The 22,983-nt window shown below is 50.4% G+C and overlaps 1 protein-coding gene across 3 annotated transcripts; it reads right to left on the reverse strand.

Moving 5' to 3' along the window:
• Positions 1-250: 250 nt before the first annotated feature.
• On the reverse strand, positions 251-13,759 carry LOC125626343 (interleukin-36 receptor antagonist protein-like). Of its 3 annotated transcripts, none has more exons than XM_075123396.1 (6): positions 7,184-7,235; positions 6,818-6,872; positions 5,254-5,407; positions 4,273-4,395; positions 3,787-3,911; positions 251-1,338 (listed from the first exon to the last, which is right to left on the reverse strand). In XM_075123396.1, exons 3-6 carry the CDS (start codon positions 5,354-5,356, stop codon positions 1,120-1,122), a joined length of 570 nt encoding a protein of 189 aa, XP_074979497.1. In that variant the 5' UTR covers positions 5,357-5,407; positions 6,818-6,872; positions 7,184-7,235; the 3' UTR covers positions 251-1,119. The 3 variants fall into 3 exon arrangements, with proteins under 3 accessions (XP_074979497.1, XP_048685123.1, XP_048685124.1); XM_048829166.2 differs by lacking the exon at positions 7,184-7,235 and adding an exon at positions 13,599-13,759 and having other exon boundaries at positions 254-1,338; positions 4,273-4,398; XM_048829167.2 differs by having other exon boundaries at positions 254-1,338; positions 4,273-4,398.
• Between the last annotated feature and the right edge of the window lie 9,224 nt (positions 13,760-22,983).

The following is a 22,983-nucleotide window of genomic DNA, read 5'->3' on the forward strand; positions in this document are numbered from 1 at the left end:
AATAGAGGGGGACGATCACGTCCCTCGATCTGCTCGCTATGCCCCTACTTATACATCCCAAAATGCCATTGGCCTTCTTGGCAACAAGGGCACACTGCTGACTCATATCCAGCTTCTCGTCCACTGTCACCCCTAGGTCCTTTTCCGCAGAACTGCTGCCTAGCCATTCGGTCCCTAGTCTGTAGCTGTGCATTGGGTTCTTCCGTCCTAAGTGCAGGACCCTGCACTTATCCTTATTGAACCTCATCAGATTTCTTTTGGCCCAATCCTCCAATTTGTCTAGGTCCCTCTGTATCCTATCCCTGCCCTCCAGTGTATCTACCACTCCTCCCAGTTTAGTATCATCCGCAAATTTGCTGAGAGTGCAATCCACACCATCCTCCAGATCATTTATGAAGATATTGAACAAAACCGGCCCCAGGACCGACCCCTGGGGCACTCCACTTGACACCGGCTGCCAACTAGACATGGAGCCATTGATCACTACCCGTTGAGCCCGACAATCTAGCCAACTTTCTACCCACAGATCTAAGAGGGTCAGTGTCTGAACATGTTGCGTGCTCCGTTAATGGTTCTGCAGCATTTCCATGGGGCCACATGCTACGTGGGACCATATTTGTTAGTGCAATGCCCAATCCTATGTGAAACCATGTGACTGGGTCATGGGACCCTTGACGGTTGGCCCCAATGCAGGGGCTGGAGCTCCTTTTGGGATGGCTAGTGGGTACCCAGTGATGCTGGACAGAGATTCCGAGAGTGGGGGCTCATCCTGCCCTGCTCTGCTCTGCTCTGAGTTTGCTGGCTGTGACCTTTTGCAGGATCTTTAACAGCAAAAGCTTTGCTCCCAACTGTGTGTTGAGTATTTTTGTTAACTGGAAGTTAATAAAAAACAAGATAATAAAAGCCAGCCTGGCTAAATATCCCATCCCCTCTCAGCTGCTCAGGATTTGCTTCCTTGGTGTGGGTGATGTCATAATGCCATGAGTTCCAGAGTCACCAGAGAGTCTCCCAGGAAAAGGAGAGTAGACAATACTTTAATTTCCAGCACTAAAAAGAAAAAGGCAATATTGTCTGGGGTGTGCAGGGGAACCTCTGCAGCCTTCTTCCCATCGCAGGCAGCTATTGGGTCAGAATCCTTTTGAAATAGAACTCAGTGATCTCTGTCTCGCCTGGGTGGTTGGTGATGCGGATGGGCTCGCTGCTCTTCTGGGAGGTGCAGAGAAACCAGCCCGGGTAGGTGGCTGACTCGAAGCGGTGGGTGCTGCCTTCGGGAATGTTGTGGAAAGTGAAGCGAGCGGCTTGCTCCTTGTCTTCAAACAATTCCATTATTTTCTTATCCTGAGCGGGGAACAGAAAGGAAGATGCCGTTGCAGGAAGCTGGATTATTTCCTGGGAACAACATTCCCTGGGCGTTTAGCCCTTAGTTCTGCTCGCACATCGGTGAGCTGACTGATCAGGAGTTCTGCAAGCGTCTCTGTTATTCCTAACCAGCCTCAGGACCAGCTAGGATAACAGTTATCAGCCTATTGGTTATTTGTGCATGGTCACTGTCGGCAATTGGTCACCAAAGTCACACGCTACTGATCCTGCTCGCTGATTGGCTGAATGTAGTTTTATAAACAGGGGACTAAGAAATCGTGAATATCCCTGTTGGCAGGTGACAATGGATGGTTATCTATCCCTTCCCCAAACATTTATGGGAACATAAGCCCACTCGTAGCAAGGGCTTACCCGCCTCTGGCTTTGGGCCTGTCTGCTGCCTCGGTTTCCCTTTCCTCCCCGTCAAGGTTCCTCCCCCACTCTGAACTCTAGGGTACAGATGTGGGGACCTGCATGAAAAAACCTCCTAAGCTTATCTTTACCAGCTTAGGTCAAAACTTCCCCAAGGTACAAAATATTCCCCCCGTTGTCCTTGGACTGGCCGCTACCACCACCAAACTAATACTGGTTACTGGGGAAGAGCTGTTTGGACGCGTCTTTCCCCCCAAAATACTTCCCAAAACCTTGCACCCCACTTCCTGGACAAGGTTTGGTAAAAAGCCTCACCAATTTGCCTAGGTGACTACAAACCCAGACCCTTGGATCTTAAGAACAATGAACAATCCTCCCAACACTTGCACCCCCCCTTTTCTGGGAAATGTTGGATAAAAAGCCTCACCAATTTGCATAGGTGACCACAGACCCAAACCCTTGGATCTGAGAACAATGAAAAAGCATTCAGTTTTTTACAAGAAGACTTTAATAAAAAATAGAAGTAAATAGAAATAAAGAAATCCCCCTGTAAAATCAGGATGGTAGATATCTTACAGGGTAATTAGATTCAAAAACATAGAGAACCCTTCTAGGCAAAAACCTTAAGTTACAAAAAAGATACATAGACAGAAATAGTTATTCTATTCAGCACAATTCTTTTCTCAGCCATTTAAAGAAATCATAATCTAACACATACCTAGCTAGATTACTTACTAAAAGTTCTAAGACTCCATTCCTGTTCTGTCCCTGGCAAAAGCAGCATACAGACAGACACAGACCCCTTGTTTCTCTCCCTCCTCCCAGCTTTTGAAAGTATCTTGTCTCCTCATTGGTCATTTTGGTCAGGTGCCAGCGAGGTTACCTTTAGCTTCTTAACCCTTTACAGGTGAGAGGAGCTTTCCCCTGACCAGGAGGGATTTCAAAGGGGTTTACCCTTCCCTTTATATTTATGACATCCCCAAAAAGAAAAGGAGTACTTGTGGCACCTTAGAGACTAACCAATTTATTTGACTGAACTTCATGCTGCCAGTGTTTTCTCAATAACTCTCCCCTTCCGGGAGCCTGGTTTATTAGCACAAAGTTCTAAACACACAGATCTTCCCTGAGCCTTCCTAGGGGGCTCACCGCCTCGGGTCCAGGCTCTGAGTCCACTCCCTGCTGAGCCATCCTTCCTAGCAGGTCTCTCTCCCAGCTCTTCCAGCTCTGCAGAGACCCTCTACCTAGATCTCCTTGCCAGCTCTTTCCTAGAAGTGAAGCGAGCATCCACCCCCAGGTCTGCTCTCCCTGCAGTCTCCTCTGATTGCCCTCATATCCTGCAGCAGGCCTCGTACACCCCATCACATGACCCTTGTCTTCATTCCCTCCACCCAGGCAGGTGGGCTAAGATTGGCAGGGTCAGATCAAGATGAAAGGGTCAGATTGCCCTATGACGCTGTCCATACGGATGCCCATGAACCGTGCATCGCATGGGGCCACAAACATGGCAAATGGGGCAGCAGTTCAGAGCTCCAATGCATTTTATTAAGCACCATTCAGTCCATATTGGACCAGCTCCATGGTGGGGAGAGAAGATACCTTCATCAGCTCCGCTCCTGCCGGTGGCAAGGACAAATCCCGCTGAAAGTGAAACCAACCAGTGCCAGACTGTGGTTTCAAGGCCTGGGCAGGTGGGCTCAGAAGCTGAGGGGCAGGGGTCGGACCCTGATTTCCCCTGCCCCCATTGTGTCTCCATGATGGGGCAGGGTCCTGGGCAGGGCCTGCTGTCCCTCAGCTTCTTGTTGCCCCCTGATGGGCACATGGGTCCTACTCACCAAGCTCCCACGTGGGCAGCCTTATCCGGGAACCAAGTCCACCCCACTTAGCCCCCAGCACTTGTCTGATCCACGAGGAGCCCCGCAATGGCCAGACCGGAGCAGCCCACTGCCCCAGCTACTTCAGGATCCCGTCCCTGGTGGGGGCCACAAGCTGCCACCTCAGAGGAAGGTGCAAATTCTGCCCCCCAAGGCTGGTAACTACCCAGCTGAGGACACTCACCTCCAGCTGCAGCTTGGGTTGGGACAACGTTCCGCATGACAGGCAGCTACTTCCTCCCTGGACGCCCAGGATGATGGGGTACTGTTTGCCCTGTACGAACCGGTTAGGCACCACACTGAGTTTCTCTGCAGGTGGAACATGAGAGGGCTCAGGTCTCTAGACTGCCAAGAGTCACTTTTCCACAGGGGCACTCAAATGCCAGCGAGAGGCAGCATTAATTCACCCCCCCAGGGAGCAACCATGCAGGCAGCCCTTGAACCACAGACCTGGCCCCCTTGTGCCCCAGCCTGGCTCCTGCTCTGCATTGAGCTCCCTTTCAGAATCCGCTGGGCTGGGGAGAGCGAGAGATTCAGTACACAGATTTCCTCCTCGCCGGGCACCACCCCGGAGAGGGCAACATGGCCCTCAACTCCTCTCTGCCTCGGCTGGGGGAAAGCAGCAGGACAGCCAGCAAGAGTGGGAAATGAGAGGGAGCATGGAGCTCACCAGGGTCTGAGTTGGAGGCCTCGGCCACAAGATTGTTGCTCTGCAAGCGAATGACCTTCTGCTTGGCGTCACGCAGGGTGAAGATGAACGGCATGGGGAGGTCCAGAGGATTGGGAACACCATCTTCTGGATGATCGGGAAAGGCAAAATGTTAATGCAGGATCTTTAACAGTAGAAATTCTCCTATGGTGACGAGGACATCCGTCCTAAAGGGATCTGCCCCCCCCACCCCCCCGACAGCCCCATAGCTCCTTGCACTCATAGAATATCAGGGTTGGAAGGGACCTCAGGGTCATCCCCTCCTCCCCTTCATTGCCCTGCAATGTCATAGCTCCCGGCACCCCATGACCCCTCAGTGTGAATGGTGAATTCAGCTCCTTCCCTCTTAACTTGTCCCCTATAAACTATCCCAGGGTGAGCTCCTTCAAGGAAGCAGGTAACTGTGCGGGGCTTGCTGCTGCCCCTGCATCCGGTCCCCTGGGCTGTGCTCCAATGATACAGACTGGACTCTAAGAAATTGCATCTCTCTTTTCATGAGAGTCCGCTCCCCGGGAAGGATCTGGAAACTGGAGTTTTCCCCTGACATATGACCATAAAGCGAGCTGCTAGATCCCAGGGGAGATGGTTTAGACTGCACATAATTCAGGGCATGGCCCTGGGGCCAGATTCTGTTCTCAGGGATGCTGCTGTAAACTGGGGGTGCAAGCAGAGATACTGGAACAATTGTATAGTGGGGGTGCTGAGATCCATTGAACTATACTGTAAACCAGGGGGTGCAGCAGCACCCCCACACTCCTAGTTCCAGCACCTATCGGTGCAAGGCTTGTCATCTGACCCTGCCACGCCCCTCTTCAGCACTGGGCTGAGGACAAGAGTGAGCAGGAATTCGGCCGATGAGAAGGCACAAGAGGGGGTTTTGCCAGGGAGCCCTCTCAGGCCCTGAGGTTCTCCTTTATCTGGACCCCATGCCCAGAGACCCACCTTTCTTAATGAATGTGTTGAACAAATCCCTCATGTCTTTGTCCTGATTCCCACAGGGTCCACTCGGCCGTCTCCCTGTCCCTGCTCCTGGCTGGGATGCCATTGTGGTGGACGTGTGCCTGGTGTCTGTCGTGTCCTGGTGGGAGCGGGGTGGCTGGGAAGGACAGATGGACACGAGCTCTCAGGCAGGCTGGTCCCATAGGGGGAGTCCCATTGGCCCTGCTGAGCCAAGTTCCCCCCGGGGGGGGGAGAAGGTCAGGGCCCATCTTTGGCCCACAGCCCCCTTCAGATCTTGGTAGCCAGCAGCACATAGCATGGGGTGTGGGAGTAAGCGCCATCTGCCGAGCAATCTGATTGGCTTGGATCTTGGTGGGCAGCCAATCAAGGCTCGTTCCCCATCTCACCCTCCTTGGCCCAGCTCCGGGGCAGCTCCCCATGGAATCGCCAAAGGGGCCGCCAGCCCCGTGGCCGCAGCAGGAGGAAGGGCATGGACCAGCCACTGGCGATGCTGCCAGGGGTGGGATGCTTCCTCACTAGGGCCTGGCCCCAGGACGCAGCTGTGGGGACTATGGGCGGTGACCCCTCTCTGCACCGACAGGGCTCAGCCAGCCCAGGATGCCCTATGTAGCAGGATCCAGGCCTCACAGTGCCTGTTAGCTGCTGGCGGGATGTGCTGGGCAAAGGGTGTTTCTCCAGCCAGGCCAGAGCCAGGGAATGAGACAGACACCAGGGTCAGTTAGTAACTGACCCCCCCTTAACCTAATAGGCCACTGGCAATCCCGCCCCTCACTGCTCTGCCCAGGACAGGTCCCTGGGGGTAGAGCCAGGGAACAGCCTCTGCAAAGCAGGCCCCAGAGTGGGTCCAGGAGGCCAGGCTGGGTCCCCACCAGGAGGCTGTGCCCCTTTGGAACCCACTATGGCCAGCGCTCTGCGTATCCGGCTGCCCCTGACCCTGGGCGGGGTGACATGAGCACAGATCAGTACTGTGTGTGTGGAGGCCGATCCTGCCGCTGAGACTGGGCCCTCAGGGTAACTGGGGAAAGAACAAGGAGCTGTGAAATTTCTCTTTCTTGGGGGAGCTGAGGGTCTCAGACATGGGAGCAGCATCTGCCTCACTCCCCATTTACACCTTGGTATGAAATTACTGTCAGAGATTATGAGCGCAGACACTCTGCTGCCCTCCCAGCCCCCCTCCAGGCCCACTGACCCCTGCTCTGCTAGTTTGGCTGCTCTTCTATGATGGGGACAGGGGAAGATCTGATCAGTTCTGGAATTTAGTACCCAGAAGTGCCTTCATTTCTTCAACCCTCTGTCTCCCATAAATAGCGTCTCTACCTTGCATTGTCTCTTTCTCAAGGTGTGATGTATATGATGGTGGTGGTGTAGTAACATACGCCCCCCCACCCCCCGCCCAGAGGTACAGCCGCACCAGAGTTTATATCCACATCTGCTGTGTTAATATTGCAAAACGCCTCAATGGATGCAGCATTTCTTGCCAGAGCCACAGAGTCTAAAGTGCTGCTGTCTCCTAAAAGCATTGTCCATACGATGGGAACAGACTTACCTGGAGACTGTCCTCAGATCCGTTGGTTTTGTAAGATCTCTTGGCAGGGCTGATTCTGAAAAGGAAAGAGAGAAAGAGAGAATTGTTTCTTTATGCTTCCCCATCTGTCTGTACCCACCTGCTCTTACTTGGCTTATCCTTAGATTATCAACTCTTTGGGTTCTGTGTCTGTACAGTGCCTAGCACAGCAGGAGACTTGGCCATGACTAGTGCTCCTAGGTGCTACCACAATATAAATAAAATAATAGAAAAGCATCCAGAGGACAAGCACAGTAACAAGCAAAGCTAGAGGAAGGGCCAAAGCCATCTTGGGTGTTGCTGAAGGCCCAGGGGCTAGCAGTGGAGGGAGTATTCCCAGCAGCAGACCTGTCAACAGCAAAACCTGTTGGGTGTCTAGTGTCCTTCTGTCACATGCAGGCTCAGGCTGAGTTCTCTGTAGCAATCACCCAGCTATTTATAGTGGGAGGAACGGGGAGGGGTGGTTCTCATGAGAATGACTTCAACATGCAAATAACCCACGCATTAGGATTTCCAGCATGGATAAAAGATCCTTCTGGACAAACCGGCGGAGTAGTTGAAAAGAGCCAGGTACCAACTCATCCAGGAGACTCCTTCTGCAGACCCCCAACCAGGCTGGCTTCCAACAGCAGATGTCCTATTGTAGCTAATCAGCCACAGATAACTCAATGTAGCCCACTGGTGGGAGCACTAGGTCTGAGCATGCTGAGATGCACCAAGTGCCCACAAGCACATGGACAATGTGCTGTTCACACGCTCAGGGAGGGGGCCCTACTCTGCTCTCATTTACTCCAGTGTAGATCCAGAGTAACTGCATTGAGGGCCCAATCCAGTGACCAGTATTCAATGGCATTATGTCCACTGGCCCAGTGAAGAACACGACAATCGCAGCATCAAGTCCGGAGGGCACTTGTCTCCTTTGGTTGTTTAGTAATTGTTCCTCCCGACTCGGTTCCCTATTGCTTGCTGAGCTTGGCAGGCCCAGAACTCCTGTAGTTGTCCCAGCAGCAGCAAAGCTGCAATCATGTAACCACCGGACTTGGAGCTTGGACTAGGAGATGCCATGGGGAGTCTCTGGTGCAGGTGTGTAACCCACTGGTGAGTGCGTGTTCCAAGGCACCTCCATGCCTGATCCATAGAGGAGAGGAGCCTGGTATGGCCCCAGCAAAGACACGAGGCTATGCCAGGTCGGAAGGTCCCGAGGCGATGACAATTCCCCATAGAGGGTTACACTTGAGATTGGTCAGCGAGCTGGTATTTAATAGGGACTCACTGATTTGGTACAAGGCTAATTTTGTAATCAGAACATCTTGTGATACTAAATCAAATGCCTGCCAGAAGCTTGTTTTGTTAACACAGCTACATTTGTCAGCCCAATGTGTAATCTCATTGGGACCTGCTTTTCATGCTGACAGGTGTGCATTACCCTGCCATCTTGTAACTCTTTGTTCATTCAATTCTGGATCAGTCTGGGATGGACATCAGGCTAATCAGCCTCTAGTGACCCAAGTCACCCTATATAAATATTGGCCCATCATAAGCTTTATGAGGCCCTTCATGTGGGGAAGGGAAGAAACCCCCCTTCGTGGCTGTAGAAGCCCCACCCCCACCCCACCCCACCTGTCATGCTTGCTCTTTGAGCGGGGGCATGGCCAATGGATCTGTGCAGTCACAGCCACCACTGGGACCCTTCCCTGGCTGCCCCCCAAGCCTCTCTATGGCAAAGTGGATGAAGCCTCCTGGAGCAAAGAGCTGCAGCACGCAAGTGTGCAGACCCCCCCACCCCCGCCCTTCCCTTTACACAGTGGAACACCCAGGCTGCATTGAGCTCCAGGCCCAACCCCCACTCGTTCCAGTCCCCCCCTCCCTCCGTCATTTGCTCTCCCCCACCCTCACTTACTTTCACCAGGCCCAAGCCTGGTGAAGGCTCCAGCTGGGGGTGCGGGCTCTGTGGTGGGGCTGGGGATAAGGGGTTTGGGGTACAGAAGGGGGCTCAGGGCTGGGGCAGCGGGTTGGGGTGTGGTGTGTGTGTGGGCTGTGGGGTGGGGCCAGGGATTAGAGGTTTGGGGTGAAGGAGGGGGCTCAGGCTTGGGGCAGGGGCTTGGAGTGTTGGGGGGGTGCGGGCTCCGGGAGTTTGGGTGCAGGAGGGGACTCCGGGCTAGAGCAGGGGGTTGGGGTTCAGGAGGGAGTTTGGGATGCGGGATCCCGGTGGCGCTTACCCAGGAGGCAGCCACCAGGCCCCGCAGTGCAGCCCCTAGGCATATGGGCAACCAGGGAGGCTCTGCGTGCTTGTGCCCACAGGCGTCGCCCTCGCAGCTCCCTTTGGTTACAGTTCCCAGCCAATGGGAGCTGTAGAGCCAGCACTAGGGGTGGGGTCAGCATGCGAATCCTCCCTGGCCCCCCATGCACCTAGGGGCTGCAAGGACCTGGCAGCCACTTCTGGGAGCTGTGCAGAGCTAGGACAGGCGGGGAGCCTGCCTTAGACGCAAGCCCCTGCTGTGGCGCTGACCGGACTTTTAATGGCCCAGTTGACGGTGCCGACCGGAGCCACCAGGGTCCCTTTTTCTTATGAATTACACCTGATAGGACACGCACACAATTGCTGCGAATTACACCTGGTAGGACATGCACACCAGTGCTGCGAATTACACCTGGTAGGACACGCACACAAATGCTGCGAATTACACCTGGTAGGACACGCACACCAGTGCTGCGAATTACACCTGGTAGGACACGCACACCAGTGCTGTGAATTACACCTGGTAGGACACGCACACCAATGCTGCGAATTACACCTGGTAGGACACGCACACAAATGCTGCGAATTACACCTGGTAGGACACGCACACCAGTGCTGCGAATTACACCTGGTAGGACACGCACACCAGTGCTGCGAATTACACCTGGTAGGACACGCACACCAATGCTGCGAATTACACCTGGTAGGACACGCACACAAATGCTGCGAATTACACCTGGTAGGACACGCACACCAATGTTGCGAATTACACCTGGTAGGACACGCACACCAGTGCTGCGAATTACACCTGGTAGGACACGCACACCAGTGCTGCGAATTACACCTGGTAGGACACGCACACCAATGCTGCGAATTACACCTGGTAGGACACACACACCAGTGCTGCGAATTACACCTGGTAGGACACGCACACCAGTGCTGCGAATTGCACCTGGTAGGACACGCACACAAATGCTGCGAATTACACCTGGTAGGACACGCACACCAGTGCTGCGAATTACACCTGGTAGGACACGCACACCAATGCTGCGAATTACACCTGGTAGGACACGCACACCAGTGCTGCGAATTACACCTGGTAGGACACGCACACCAGTGCTGCGAATTGCACCTGGTAGGACACGCACACAAATGCTGCGAATTACACCTGGTAGGACACGCACACCAGTGCTGCGAATTACACCTGGTAGGACACGCACACCAGTGCTGCGAATTACACCTGGTAGGACACGCACACCAGTGCTGCGAATTACACCTGGTAGGAAACGCACACAAATGCTGCGAATTACACCTCGTAGGACACGCACACAAATGCTGCGAATTACACCTGGTAGGACACGCACACCAGTGCTGCGAATTACACCTGGTAGGACACGCACACAAATGCTGCGAATTACACCTGGTAGGACACGCACACCAGTGCTGCGAATTACACCTGGTAGGACACGCACACAAATGCTGCGAATTACACCTGGTAGGACACGCACACCAGTGCTGTGAATTACACCTGGTAGGACACGCACACCAGTGCTGCGAATTACACCTGGTAGGACACGCACACCAATGCTGCGAATTACACCTGGTAGGACACGCACACCAGTGCAGCGAATTACACCTGGTAGGAAACGCACAAAAATGCTGCGAATTACACCTGGTAGGACACGCACACCAGTGCTGCGAATTACACCTGGTAGGACACGCACACCAGTGCTGCGAATTACACCTGGTAGGACACGCACACCAGTGCTGCGAATTACACCTGGTAGGACACGCACACCAATGCTGCGAATTACACCTGGTAGGACACGCACACAATTGCTGCGAATTACACCTGGTAGGACACGCACACCAGTGCTGCGAATTACACCTGATAGGACACGCACACCAGTGCTGCGAATTACACCTGGTAGGACACGCACACCAGTGCTGCGAATTACACCTGGGAGGACACGCACACCAGTGCTGCGAATTACACCTGGTAGGAAACGCACACAAATGCTGCGAATTACACCTGGTAGGACACGCACACCAGTGCTGCGAATTACACCTGGTAGGACACGCACACCAGTGCTGCGAATTACACCTGGTAGGACACGCACACAAATGCTGCGAATTACACCTGGTAGGACACGCACACCAGTGCTGCGAATTACACCTGGTAGGACACGCACACCAGTGCTGCGAATTACACCTGGTAGGACACGCACACAAATGCTGCGAATTACACCTGGTAGGACACGCACACCAGTGCTGCGAATTACACCTGGTAGGACACGCACACCAGTGCTGCGAATTACACCTGGTAGGACACGCACACCAGTGCTGCGAATTACACCTGGTAGGAAACGCACACAAATGCTGCGAATTACACCTGGTAGGACACGCACACCAGTGCTGCGAATTACACCTGGTAGGAAACGCACACAAATGCTGCGAATTACACCTGGTAGGACACGCACACCAGTGCTGCGAATTACACCTGGTAGGACACGCACACCAGTGCTGCGAATTACACCTGGTAGGACACGCACACAAATGCTGCGAATTACACCTGGTAGGACACGCACACCAGTCCTGCGAATTACACCTGGTAGGACACGCACACCAGTGCTGCGAATTACACCTGGTAGGACACGCACACAAATGCTGCGAATTACACCTGGTAGGACACGCACACCAGTGCTGCGAATTACACCTGGTAGGACACGCACACCAGTGCTGCGAATTACACCTGGTAGGACACGCACACCAGTGCTGCGAATTACACCTGGTAGGACACGCACACCAATGCTGCGAATTACACCTGGTAGGACACGCACACAAATGCTGCGAATTACACCTGGTAGGAGACGCACACCAGTGCTGCGAATTACACCTGGTAGGACACGCACACCAGTGCTGCGAATTACACCTGGTAGGACACGCACACCAATGCTGCAAATTACACCTGGTAGGACACGCACACCAGTGCTGCGAATTACACCTGGTAGGACACGCACACCAGTGCTGCGAATTACACCTGGTAGGACACGCACACCAGTGCGAATTACACCTGGTAGGACACGCACACAAATGCTGCGAATTACACCTGGTAGGACACGCACACCAGTGCTGCGAATTACACCTGGTAGGACACGCACACCAGTGCTGCGAATTACACCTGGTAGGACACGCACACCAATGCTGCGAATTATACCTGACAGGTCATGCACAGTTCGAATCTAGGCTGAGGCACATAAACAAAGTCCACAACTGCAGAGTTCCCAAAGATACTAAGTTTATTACACTCGAGCGTGGTGCCTCCCTGCTAGCCAGGAGGGGACCCTGAATACAGATTATACAAAGGTTATATACTTTTTAGCAAAGCATGTTGCCTTCGTGCATTGGAAACCTTAGCCAATAAACAAACCCTTGTCTTATCTACCACCTATCCCTGCTTGGTGCATTCCTCGTGCTAAACCAGTATGTTAATTACACAGCATGGTCCTAAAGCCATGCATCAGTAACCTTTATTATTAGGATGGGAGGCCTCACATCAAGGCCAAGAGACAGGGAGTTAGAGACTGACAAAAACCAGATACTGGGAGTCAAGGCAGGCTGGAGACATGGAGGAGGATTTTCACAGGGATTCAGTATCTAAGGATCACTCCTCCTGGTGTATGATGTGCTGGCATTTAAACAATGGTGGGCCCCAAACCAAAATGGAGTCACATGTGCTAACTTTTTCTTAACATTTTCGACTGGGCGTTCAGGTCAAAAACCAGACATCTGGCAACCCTATTCCCAACAGCAACTCTGAGCAGCTGGCCCCTCCCATGTGTTTGTCATCTTCCTCGTTGCTGCGGAAGGCAGGACGGAGCAGAGTCTACGCAACATGAACAATGCAGGGCGTGAAGGGGAGACCAGCCCACTAACTCAATCTCCTTGCTCAAGTTAAACTGGTGCAATGATAATCATATAAAGAGTTGTAAACACTTGGCCTGCCTGAGTGTGCTTCACTTCCTTAGCAGTCAGGATTCAATGAGTTTCCTACTCATCCTTAGAGTCATCCTGGACAGGGCGAGGCCTGAATTTTGTCATCTGCCTCTGAACTTCGCAGTGGAGAATCAAACACAAAACACCTGCAAAACAAACACCTCTCAGGTCTTCACCTACCGCAAAGGAGCCAAAGCCACATTTTTTAACATTGCAGGTCACCCAGAAGCTCCCTCTAGTGTTTGCCTCCCTGTGCTGCATTTGCTCCCTCCTGCTTTAGTCCATTGCCATGAGCCTGGATATGTTTCCTCATCGTTGTGATTCAGCCATGCTGAGAGACCCCCTGCGACCCTAGGCAGCGGGGACCGGGCCCAGTTGGCTCTGGCAGTGCATGGAGATTCCCAGGTGGCACCAGCACCTCTCACACACCTGTCTCTCCAGTTTGTTTCTTTGTCCTTTTTGTTTGGTTTATTGACAGGTGTAAATAGTCCCCTCCTGCCTGCCCTCCAGCCTGGAAGCATCACTCACCTCTGCCAAAGGATGCCACACACAAGGTGGGCTCCCGACCAGCGCCCCTCAGTCCCCTCAGTCCCTTCGGTTTTGCTCCTCGGATGCAGCTGGGGAGCGGATAGAGTTGGCCCATGACTCACACTTCTGCTTATTGTTTCCTGCCTGGTTCTGTGACTCACGGGGATCCTTTGCGGACGGCTGAGAACTGTCCAGGCTCTCTGCTCAGCATCCTCCTTCGGCGCCTTCCTTTGGATCTCCACCACCGTCAGTTTTTGTCCCCCAGAACCTGTTGTTTTCTGGGTCTTACAGAGGGGTCAGTTGAGGGGGTGGGTCTTGAGTTCTGGACGGGCCAAGGATTCATATAGGCCTGTCTGGTTCTGCTCTGACCTGTGCCAGGTGATCTTTGGTGCTGGGTAAATGACAGATGTTTGCTCTGTTAACTGGCCCTTTCCTGTGCTGCGAATCTGTTCCCCAGCTGTCCCATGCTCACCTGCGGCATTTACAGAGCTAAAAGATTTTCATTCTACTCCCATTAGCTCTGCAGAAACCAACCCTGACCCGGATGAGGGGGCTGACATGCAGCCTGGTTTGCGCATCAACAACAGTCGTTCCAGGTGTGGGAATCTTTCTGGGGGTTGATGCATGGGCCAGGAAGAGCCCCACTTAGCTCTCAGATCCCAGGGTAGGTTGGCAGGGAGCTTTGACCTGGAGGCACAATAAACATGGAGCCCATGAGCCTCTTCTGACTGTCACTTTTCAGCACAGAGCCGCTCTTTAACTGCCAGTGCAGCTGAATCTCTCGCTCAGTTGCCCAACACCAGCTGGGTCTTGACAGTTTGCCTGCACTGACTCAGCTTGTGGCAGTTCCTCTTGCAGACCTACAGCTAGTTGTAGCAGTTCATCGTAAATGCTCTGCTGGAAGTTGCTCAGGTCTGGCACAAAGGCAAGTGGTGTTGTCTGGTTAGTCTCCCACCCCCCCCCCTTTTTTTTTTAGCACTAGTGGATCCATGTTGTGCAGCAAATATCTCCACTGGCCATAGATGGGACACTAGATGGGGAGGGCTCTTAGTTACTAGAGAGAATTCTTTCCCAGGTGTCTGGCTGGTGGGTCTTACCCACATGCTCAGGGTCGAACCGATTGCCAGATTTGGGTCAGGAAGGAATTTCCCCCGGGTCAGATTGGCAGAGACCCTAGGGAGGTTTCGCCTTCCTCTGCAGCGTGGGGCCCAGGTCACTTGCAGGTTTAAACTAGTGGAAATGGAGGATTCTCTGTAACTTGGGTTCTTTAAACTATGAGTTTAGGACGTCAGTCACTCAGCCAGAGGTTCAGGGTCTGTTACAGGAGGGAGTGGGTGCAGTTCTGTGGCCTGCAATGTGCAGGAGGTCAGACTAGACGATCAGGATGGTCCATTCTGACCGTAAAGTCTATGAGTCTACCAGAGCCAGGATCAACACAGAAGCCCGGATCCAAACACTCCAGGCTCTGAGAACGTTTGGAATCTGGATCAGAAGGCAGTAGCTCAAACACTTTGGTTACCAGCTGCTCCTGACTGAGGCATACGGTGTAGGGAATCCAACACACGTCGCAGCCACATGCAGTCCATGTGTGAGAGCCATGTCTCTCTGCTGGCATTGTCCCAGGCACCTCATCCGGCATGCAGGGCTGGGCTAATGAGTGTGAAAGGGAGGAAACGAGATGACACAAGGTGAGTCAAACAAGGCTCAACCCAGAGGTTGCAAAAGAGGTTACAGGAAGCAAGGGGACGAGGCACTGCCCCAGGCCCTGCTCCCTGACTAACAATAATTGCTCTGAATTTCCTCCATTGCTACTTGAGTGACATCTGCTTAGAGAAAAAAGAAAAGGAGGACTAGTGGCACCTTAGAGACTAACACATTTATTTGAGCATAAGCTTTCGTGAGCTGCATCCGATGAAGTGAGCTGTAGCTCACGAAAGCTTAGGCTCAAATAAATGTGTTAGTCTCTAAGGTGCCACAAGTCCTCCTTTTCTTTTTGCGAATACAGACTAACACGGCTGTTACTCTGAAACCTGCTTAGCGAAGTGTGAGCGAGTCAGAATGGCTTCCCCTCGTGTGCTAACATGACCCTATATATCCTTCCCCACTGCCGGGTCTCTTCTCCTTGAGGGCAGGACAAGTCTAGCATTATTTCTATCCAACACAATCTCCGTCACCTGACCCTCACCCCCCACCAGTGTCTGAAAGACAAGGAAGGAAGGAAAAAAGTGATGGGGCCATGGCTCCCTAACCCGCCCCCCGTTCTGGTGCCCCTGCCTTGCGTAATATCAGTACTGCACCCACCTGCCCAGCCTTACCTGTTCCAGTGCTTTGCTGATTCGTTATCCTCACCTCTGGCTTTCTTGCGCCCAAACGCAGACTGTAACCTCGTCAGGGCAGGTCGCTGCCCGCACCCAGCCCAGCGCACTCAGCAGTGCGCACACCAAATGGGGTGCAGTTCAGGATCCCTGACACTAGGCCCACCTGCTAGAGAGGAATGACAACAGATGTGTGAGCCCAGATCCTCAGATCCTCTGCAGAGCTGGGCCATAGAGTCTAAGGCCAGAAGGGACCATAGTGGTCATCTAGTCATCTGTCAACTGTCAACAAAATTGATAGGGCAACAAAAATGATTAGGGGTCTGGAACACATGAGTTATGAGGAGAGGCTGAGGGAGCTGTGATTGTTTAGCCTGCAGAAGAGAAGAATGAGGGGGGATTTGATAGCTGCTTTCAACTACCTGAAAGGGGGTTCCAAAGAGGATGGCTCTAGACTGTTCTCAATGGTAGCAGATGACAGAACGAGGAGTAATGGTCTCAAGCTGCAGTGGGGGAGGTTTAGATTGGATATTAGGAAAAACTTTTTCACTAAGAGGGTGGTGAAACACTGGAATGCGTTACCTAGGGAGGTGGTAGAATCTCCTTCCTTAGAGGTTTTTAAGGTCAGGCTTGACAAAGCCCTGGCTGGGATGATTTAACTGGGAATTGGTCCTGCTTCGAGCAGGGGGTTGGACTAGATGACCTTCTGGGGTCCCTTCCAACCCTGATATTCTATGATTCTATGATTCTATGATTCAACTGTTTGAAATGGGATACCTTGTTTACATTGGCCTCATTAACACTAAAAAAGTGATTTGCACTCCTTCTTGTCAACTGTTGAGAATTGCCTACTTCCAACTTAAATTGAATTAGCTCGTTAGCACAGACCCCCCACTTGGTAAGGCAACTCCCATCTTTTCATATGCTGTGTATTTATACCTCCCTACTGAATGTTCCACTCCATCCATCTGATGAAGTGGGTTTTAGCCCATGAAAGCTTATGCCCAAATACATTTGTTAGTCTCTAAAGTTCCACAAGGACTCCTCGTTGTTTTTGCTGATACAGACTAACACGGCTACCACTCTGAAACTAGTCCGATCTCCTGCACAACACAGGCCAGAGAACTGCCCTGCATTACTTCCTGCATGACCTTGAGCCGATCTGTTGGAAAAACATCCCAGCTTGAGTTAGAAATGATCCATGATGGAGCCTCCACCCCAGCCCTCGGTAAATTATTCTTGTGCGGAATTGCTCTCACTTTTAAAGATCTGCACCGTGTTCCCAGTCTGAATTTGTCTAGCTTCACTCCGCTCATTAGGCCTTTGGCTGCTAGAGGGGGGTCACCAGATCAGATTCATCGCCAGCTGCAAGTGAGTGACAGAAGCCTCGTGGAGGCAAACGCAGAGCAAATGAGGGCTGATCTTAGATGAGATTGTCATTCTTCAGGGCAGGGGCTATGGTTTTGTCCTGGGTTTGTACAGTGCTGGCGCAATGGGGGTCCTGGTCCAGAACGGGGGCTGCTGGTCAGTCCAGCAATCCAGGTAATCAATAAGAGGTACGGTTATGCCTGTGCAAATTAAGAAGGATTTAGTGTTACTGACACCAACTCAGCATCGTCCCTTACCGGGGGGCTGGAACAATGTGTACAGTGGGGGTGCTGAGAGCCATTGAACCAAACTGTAAACCCTGGATATGATGGAAACCACTTCAAGCCAGGGGGTGCTGCACCCCTAATTCCAGCACCTCTGCTCCTCACTAAACCATCTCACAGCTGGCCAGCGAGAGCTGCTGAGTGTGCAGACCAATAGCTCTGTGCTGGAGGTGCATGCTCAATCCACTTCCCCTTCAAAGTGTTGCCTCATTGGGTTTCCCCTCTTATTTACTGAATCCCCTCACTCATCAGTTTCAGTGACTGCCGGTATAAATCATAGAAATGCTGGGCAGGAAAGGCTCTCGACAGGACTTCTATGATTCTATAATCTAGTCCAATCCCCTGCACTCAGGCAGGAGCAAGTAAACTAAGACCAGCCCTGCCAGGGGTTTGTCCAGCCTGTTCTTAAAAACCTCCAGTGACGGGGATTCCACAACCTCCCTTTGGAGCCTGGTCCAGAGCCTTAGAGATAGACAAAAAGAAAAGGAGTACTTGTGGCACCTTAGAGACTAACCAATTTATTTGAGCATGAGCTTTCGTGAGCTACAGCTCACTTCATCAGATGTTGAAGTGATCATCTGATGAAGTGAGCTGTAGCTCACGAAAGCTCATGCTCAAATAAATTGGTTAGTCTCTAAGGTGCCACAAGTACTCCTTTTCTTTTTGCGAATACAGACTAACACGGCTGTTCCTCTGAAACCTGTCCTTAGAGATAGACAGTTTTTCCTGCTATCTAACCTAAATCTCCCTTGCTGCAGATTAAGCACATTGCGTCTTGTCCTACCTTCAGTGGACATGGAGAACATTTGATCACAGACCTCACCAGTGCCAAGTAGAGTGGGACAGTTACCTGCAGTGTCTTACCTACAACAGTCCTGCTTATTCACCTCAGAATGGTATTAGCCTTTTTCACAACTGCATCACAGTGTTCGCTCATATTCAATTTATGAACTACAACCCCCAGGTCCTTTGCATCAGGACTACCACCTACACTGTTATTCCCCATTTTGTAGGTGTGCATTTGATTTTTTTCCTTCCTAAATGTAGTTCTTTATTGAATTTCATTAAATTGATTTCAGACCAATTCTCCAATTTGTCAAGGTTGTTTTGAATTCTAATCCTGCCTTCCAAAGTGCTTGCAACCCTTCCCAGCTTGGTGCCATCTGCAAATTTTATAAGCCTATTCTCCAGTCCATTATCCAAGTCATTAATGAAAATGTTGAGTAGGATCAGACCAGGATTGACCCCTGTGGGACCCCACTAGATACATTACCCTAATTTGACAGCAAACCATTGATAACTACTCTTTAAGTAGGATCTTTCAACCAACTTTGCATCCACCTTGTAGTAATTTCACCTAGACCACATTTCCTCAGTTTGCTTATGAGAATCATATGGAACTGTGTCAAAAGCATTACAAAAATCAAGCTATATCACATCTATAGCTCACCCGCCCCATCCACTAGGCCAGTAACCCAGCTCCAGCCCCAGAGTCAGTGCCTATAAAAGGAGCCTCATGTGACGTATTACCCCATAATGCTTGATGGAAATATGCTTATGAGTGTAAATATGACATAACTGGAATATGTTTTATGCTAGATATGCCATGTAAAATATCTTTGCAAAGGTTATGTGCTTCTGCATGTATTCATCCTATTTGTATGCATGTATCATTTTTGTATTCAAAGTTATGAATATTGGCTGTGTACTTGTTTGATTTTAAGTAGCCTTAGTAAGGCATTTCATCAGCTTCTGAAGAAAGGAATTTGCAAGTTAAGCGCCCAATCAAGAAACACTGAATGGACAATGGACCTTGGAAGACTCCAAGCCACGTAAGAAGTCTACTTGAGGGTGTTCAAAGTAGCATGTGAGCAATGTCTGCCACCTGTAAAGTTCTGAGTCATGCATGGACATGTGACTTGCCCATGTGACTCCAAAACTCTATCTTGTAGCTGGGATTCTACACAGGGGGAGGGAGGGGTGTCCACCCACAAGAGAGGAACTATATAAAATCCTGGGAGACCCCTCCATTTTATCTTCAGCTGGCTGAAGAGATCACCTCTCCACCCCCAAGGATACCTGAAAGAAACTGGAATGACTACAGGAGGTGGGAGTGATTGCTGGACCCAGACTAGAAGGAGACTAGTCTGTAAAAGGAAGTTTACTGGAATTCCTCTAAGGGTGAGGTTTTTATCTGTATTCAGTTTTCTTTCTGTATTAGACATAGACTTGCGTGTTCTATTTTATTTTGTTTGGTAATTCACTTTGTTCTGTCTGCTATTACTTGGAACCACTTAAATCCTACTTTCTGTATTTAATAAAATCACTTTTTACTTATTAATTAATCCAGAATATGTATTAATACCTGGGGGGGGGGCAAACAGCTGTGCATATCTCTCTATCAGTGTTATAGAGCGCAAACAATATATGAGTTTACCCTGTATAAGCTTTATACAGGATAAAACGGATTTATTTGGGGTTTGGACCCCATTGGGAGATGGGTATCTGAGTGTTAAAGACAAGAACACTTCTTAACCTGCTTTCAATTAAGCCTACAGCTGTTCGGGGACGTGGTTCAGACCTGGGTCTGGGTTTGCAGCAGGCTAGCGGGTCTGGCTCAAACCAGGCAGGGCTCTGAAGTCCCAAGCTGGGAGGGCAGGGAAAGCAGGGGCAGAAGCAGTCTTGGCACATCAGTTGGCAGCCCCAAGGGGGTTTCTGTGATCCAACCTGTCACAGCATCAACCTAATAAGGTAATTTGGTCAGAGGTGTGCCAGAAAGGCTTCAGCAAGGTAAAAGCACTCTTGTCTGCGGAGCCTGTGCTGGCTAGCCCTGACTTTGATAAGCCTTCTGAATTGTGTACTGATGCATCAGACACAGGGTTGGGTGCTGTGCTGATGCAAACAGGGAAGACAGCAAGAAGCATCCCATTGCCTTCCTAAGTAAAAAGCTGTCCCCTGTCAAACAGAATTACTCTGTCGTAGAGAAGGAGTGCTATGGCATTGTGTTGGCCGTCAAACAACTAAGGCCTTACCACTTCAATAGGAGGTTCAGAATTGTAACTGATCATTCAGCTTTGGTATGGCTTCACCAGACTAAGGGCACAAACTCCAAACTGCTGTGCTGGAACCTGGTCCTGCAGGAATTTGACATGGAGATTATGCATATTAAAGGAAAGGAGAACTGGGTAGCAGATGCCCTGTCCAGAAAAGAGGAATTTTAGGTATACTGCCTCTGCCATGGACAGTGTCCAAGTCTCTGGCACTAAGTTCAGGAGAAGGGTGTGATGTTGCACCCCATAATGCTTTATGGAAATATGCTTATGAGTGTAAATATGACATAACTGGAATATGTTTTATGCTAGTTATGCCATGTAAAATATTTTTGCAAAGGTTATGTTCTTCTGCATGTATTCATCCTATTTGTATGCATGTATCATTTTTGTATTCAAAGTTATGAATACTGGCTGTGTACTTGTTTGATTTTAAGTAGCCTTAGTAAGGCATTTGGTCAGCTTCTGAAGAAAGGAATTTGCAAGTTAAGAGCCCAAACAAGAAACACTTAACGGACAATGGACCTTGGAAGACTCCAATCCACATAAGAAGTCTACTTGGGGGTGTTCAAAGTAGCATGTGAGCAATGTCTGCCACCTGTAAAGTTCTGAGTCATGCATGGACATGTGACTTGCCCATGTGACTCCAAAACTCCATCTAGTAGCTGGGATTCTACACAGGGAGAGGGAGGGGTGTCCACCCACAAGAGAGGAACTATATAAAGTCTTGGGAGACCCCTCCATTTTGTCTTCAGCTGGCTCAAGAGATAGCCTCTCCATCCCCAAAGGATACCTGAAAGAAACTGGAACCAAGGACAATAACCACAGGGGTGCGTGTGATTGCTGGACCCAGACTAGAAGGAGAGTAGTCTATAAAAGAAGCTTATTGGAACATCTCTGAGGGTAAGGTTTCATTTGTAATCACTTTCTTACTGTATTAGGCTTAGACGTGCATGTTTTATTTTATCTTGCTTGGTAATTCACTTTGTTCTGTCTGTTATTACTTGGAACTTAAATCCTACTTTGTGTATTTAACAAAATCACATTTTATTTAATAATTAATCCAGATTACGTATTAATATCTAGGGGGGGCAAACAGTTGTGCATATCTCTCTATCAGTGTTATAGATGGTGAGCAATTTATGAGTTTACCTTGTATAAGCTTTATACAAGGTAAAATGGATTTATTTGGGTTTGGACCCCATTGGGAGCTGGGTACCTGAGTGTTGGAGACAGGAACACTTCTTAAGCTGTTTTGAGTTAAGCCTGCAGCTTTTGTGGGACGTGGTTCAGACCTGGGTCTGTGTTTGTAGTCGCCTAGCTTGTCTGGCACAACCAGGCAGGGCTCTGAAGTCCAAAGCTACCAGGGAAAATGGGCTTAGAGGTAGTCTCAGCACATCAGTTGGCAGTTTCCAAGGGGATTTCTGTGACCCAGCCCGTCACACCGCATATTAACTTCTGAAGAGCCGGAGCCACAGGTTGGCCACCTCTGAGCTAGTATATGGATAATGGCTGCTATGACTCATCAAAGCATGCAAGGGCATGTAACTAGATCATGTGATACTGGACTCCATTGTGGAAGAAAACTCAGTCTTCACTCTTAGGTTGGTTGCAACATGTCAGAGACAATTTATTCTCAAACAATTGCAAAAAGGTGAGTGTGCACGGACAGGGATTCCCCCTTCCTAGGCAGGTCTCCGCCAGATAAACAATTAGAGCAAGCATTTATACCTTTTGTTGCATACAATAATGATCAACAGCCGCATCTTGCTTTACATATTCCTTCCTGATATCTTACTTTTTCGCAACGGTTCCTGCTACAGTCTCCATTCCAATTCTTATCTAACACAAGGTCAAAATAGCATCTCTTTCAGTTTTCCCACTCGCTTCCCATTCGCCCAGGCCCTGCCTTCAAGTCTCGCGTTATTAGAGTGAGAGTTAGTCTGATCCTTGCTCTATTCCAAAATCTGAGATGTCTGCATTCAAATTCCCTTTATCCCTTTTTCTACTTCCCCACTCCCCCTTTTGTGCTTCCAGCCCAACTATCAGTCTTAAACCTCCATTTTCATCAAACCTTGTATTTCTGACTCTAGGTCAAATGGTTCAGCCTCATGGGTTTGGCTGGATACAACGACAACACGCGGTTAGTATGAACGTAGAAGGCGTTACTATTATTACATCCTTTTCTACAACAATAACATAACCCTAAACTGAACAGCAACAATGAAAGCATTAACATTCCCATGGCGATAACATGATGGGGTTGTCTTATAGCCTTAGTTACCTAGCACAATGCATCATAATTAGTACATAACGTAGACACTCTACAGGCTGTATGAAAGGCATATTTTTCAATTTGCTACATATT

The sequence above is a fragment of the Caretta caretta genome, chromosome 26 (genome assembly GCF_965140235.1).
Source record: "Caretta caretta isolate rCarCar2 chromosome 26, rCarCar1.hap1, whole genome shotgun sequence".
Classification (NCBI taxonomy): domain Eukaryota; kingdom Metazoa; phylum Chordata; order Testudines; family Cheloniidae; genus Caretta; species Caretta caretta.

Excerpts from the sequence above, each read along its gene's own strand:
- LOC125626343 (XM_048829166.2), bottom strand. The coding sequence starts at position 5,356 with ATGGCATCCCAGCCAGGAGCAGGGACAGGGAGACGGCCGAGTGGACCC. Across the intron at positions 4,399-5,253 it reads CAACACATTCATTAAGAAAG|AAGATGGTGTTCCCAATCCT; the intron begins GTGGGTCTCTGG and ends CCGATCATCCAG. Across the intron at positions 1,339-3,786 it reads AACCCAAGCTGCAGCTGGAG|GATAAGAAAATAATGGAATT; the intron begins GTGAGTGTCCTC and ends TTCCCCGCTCAG.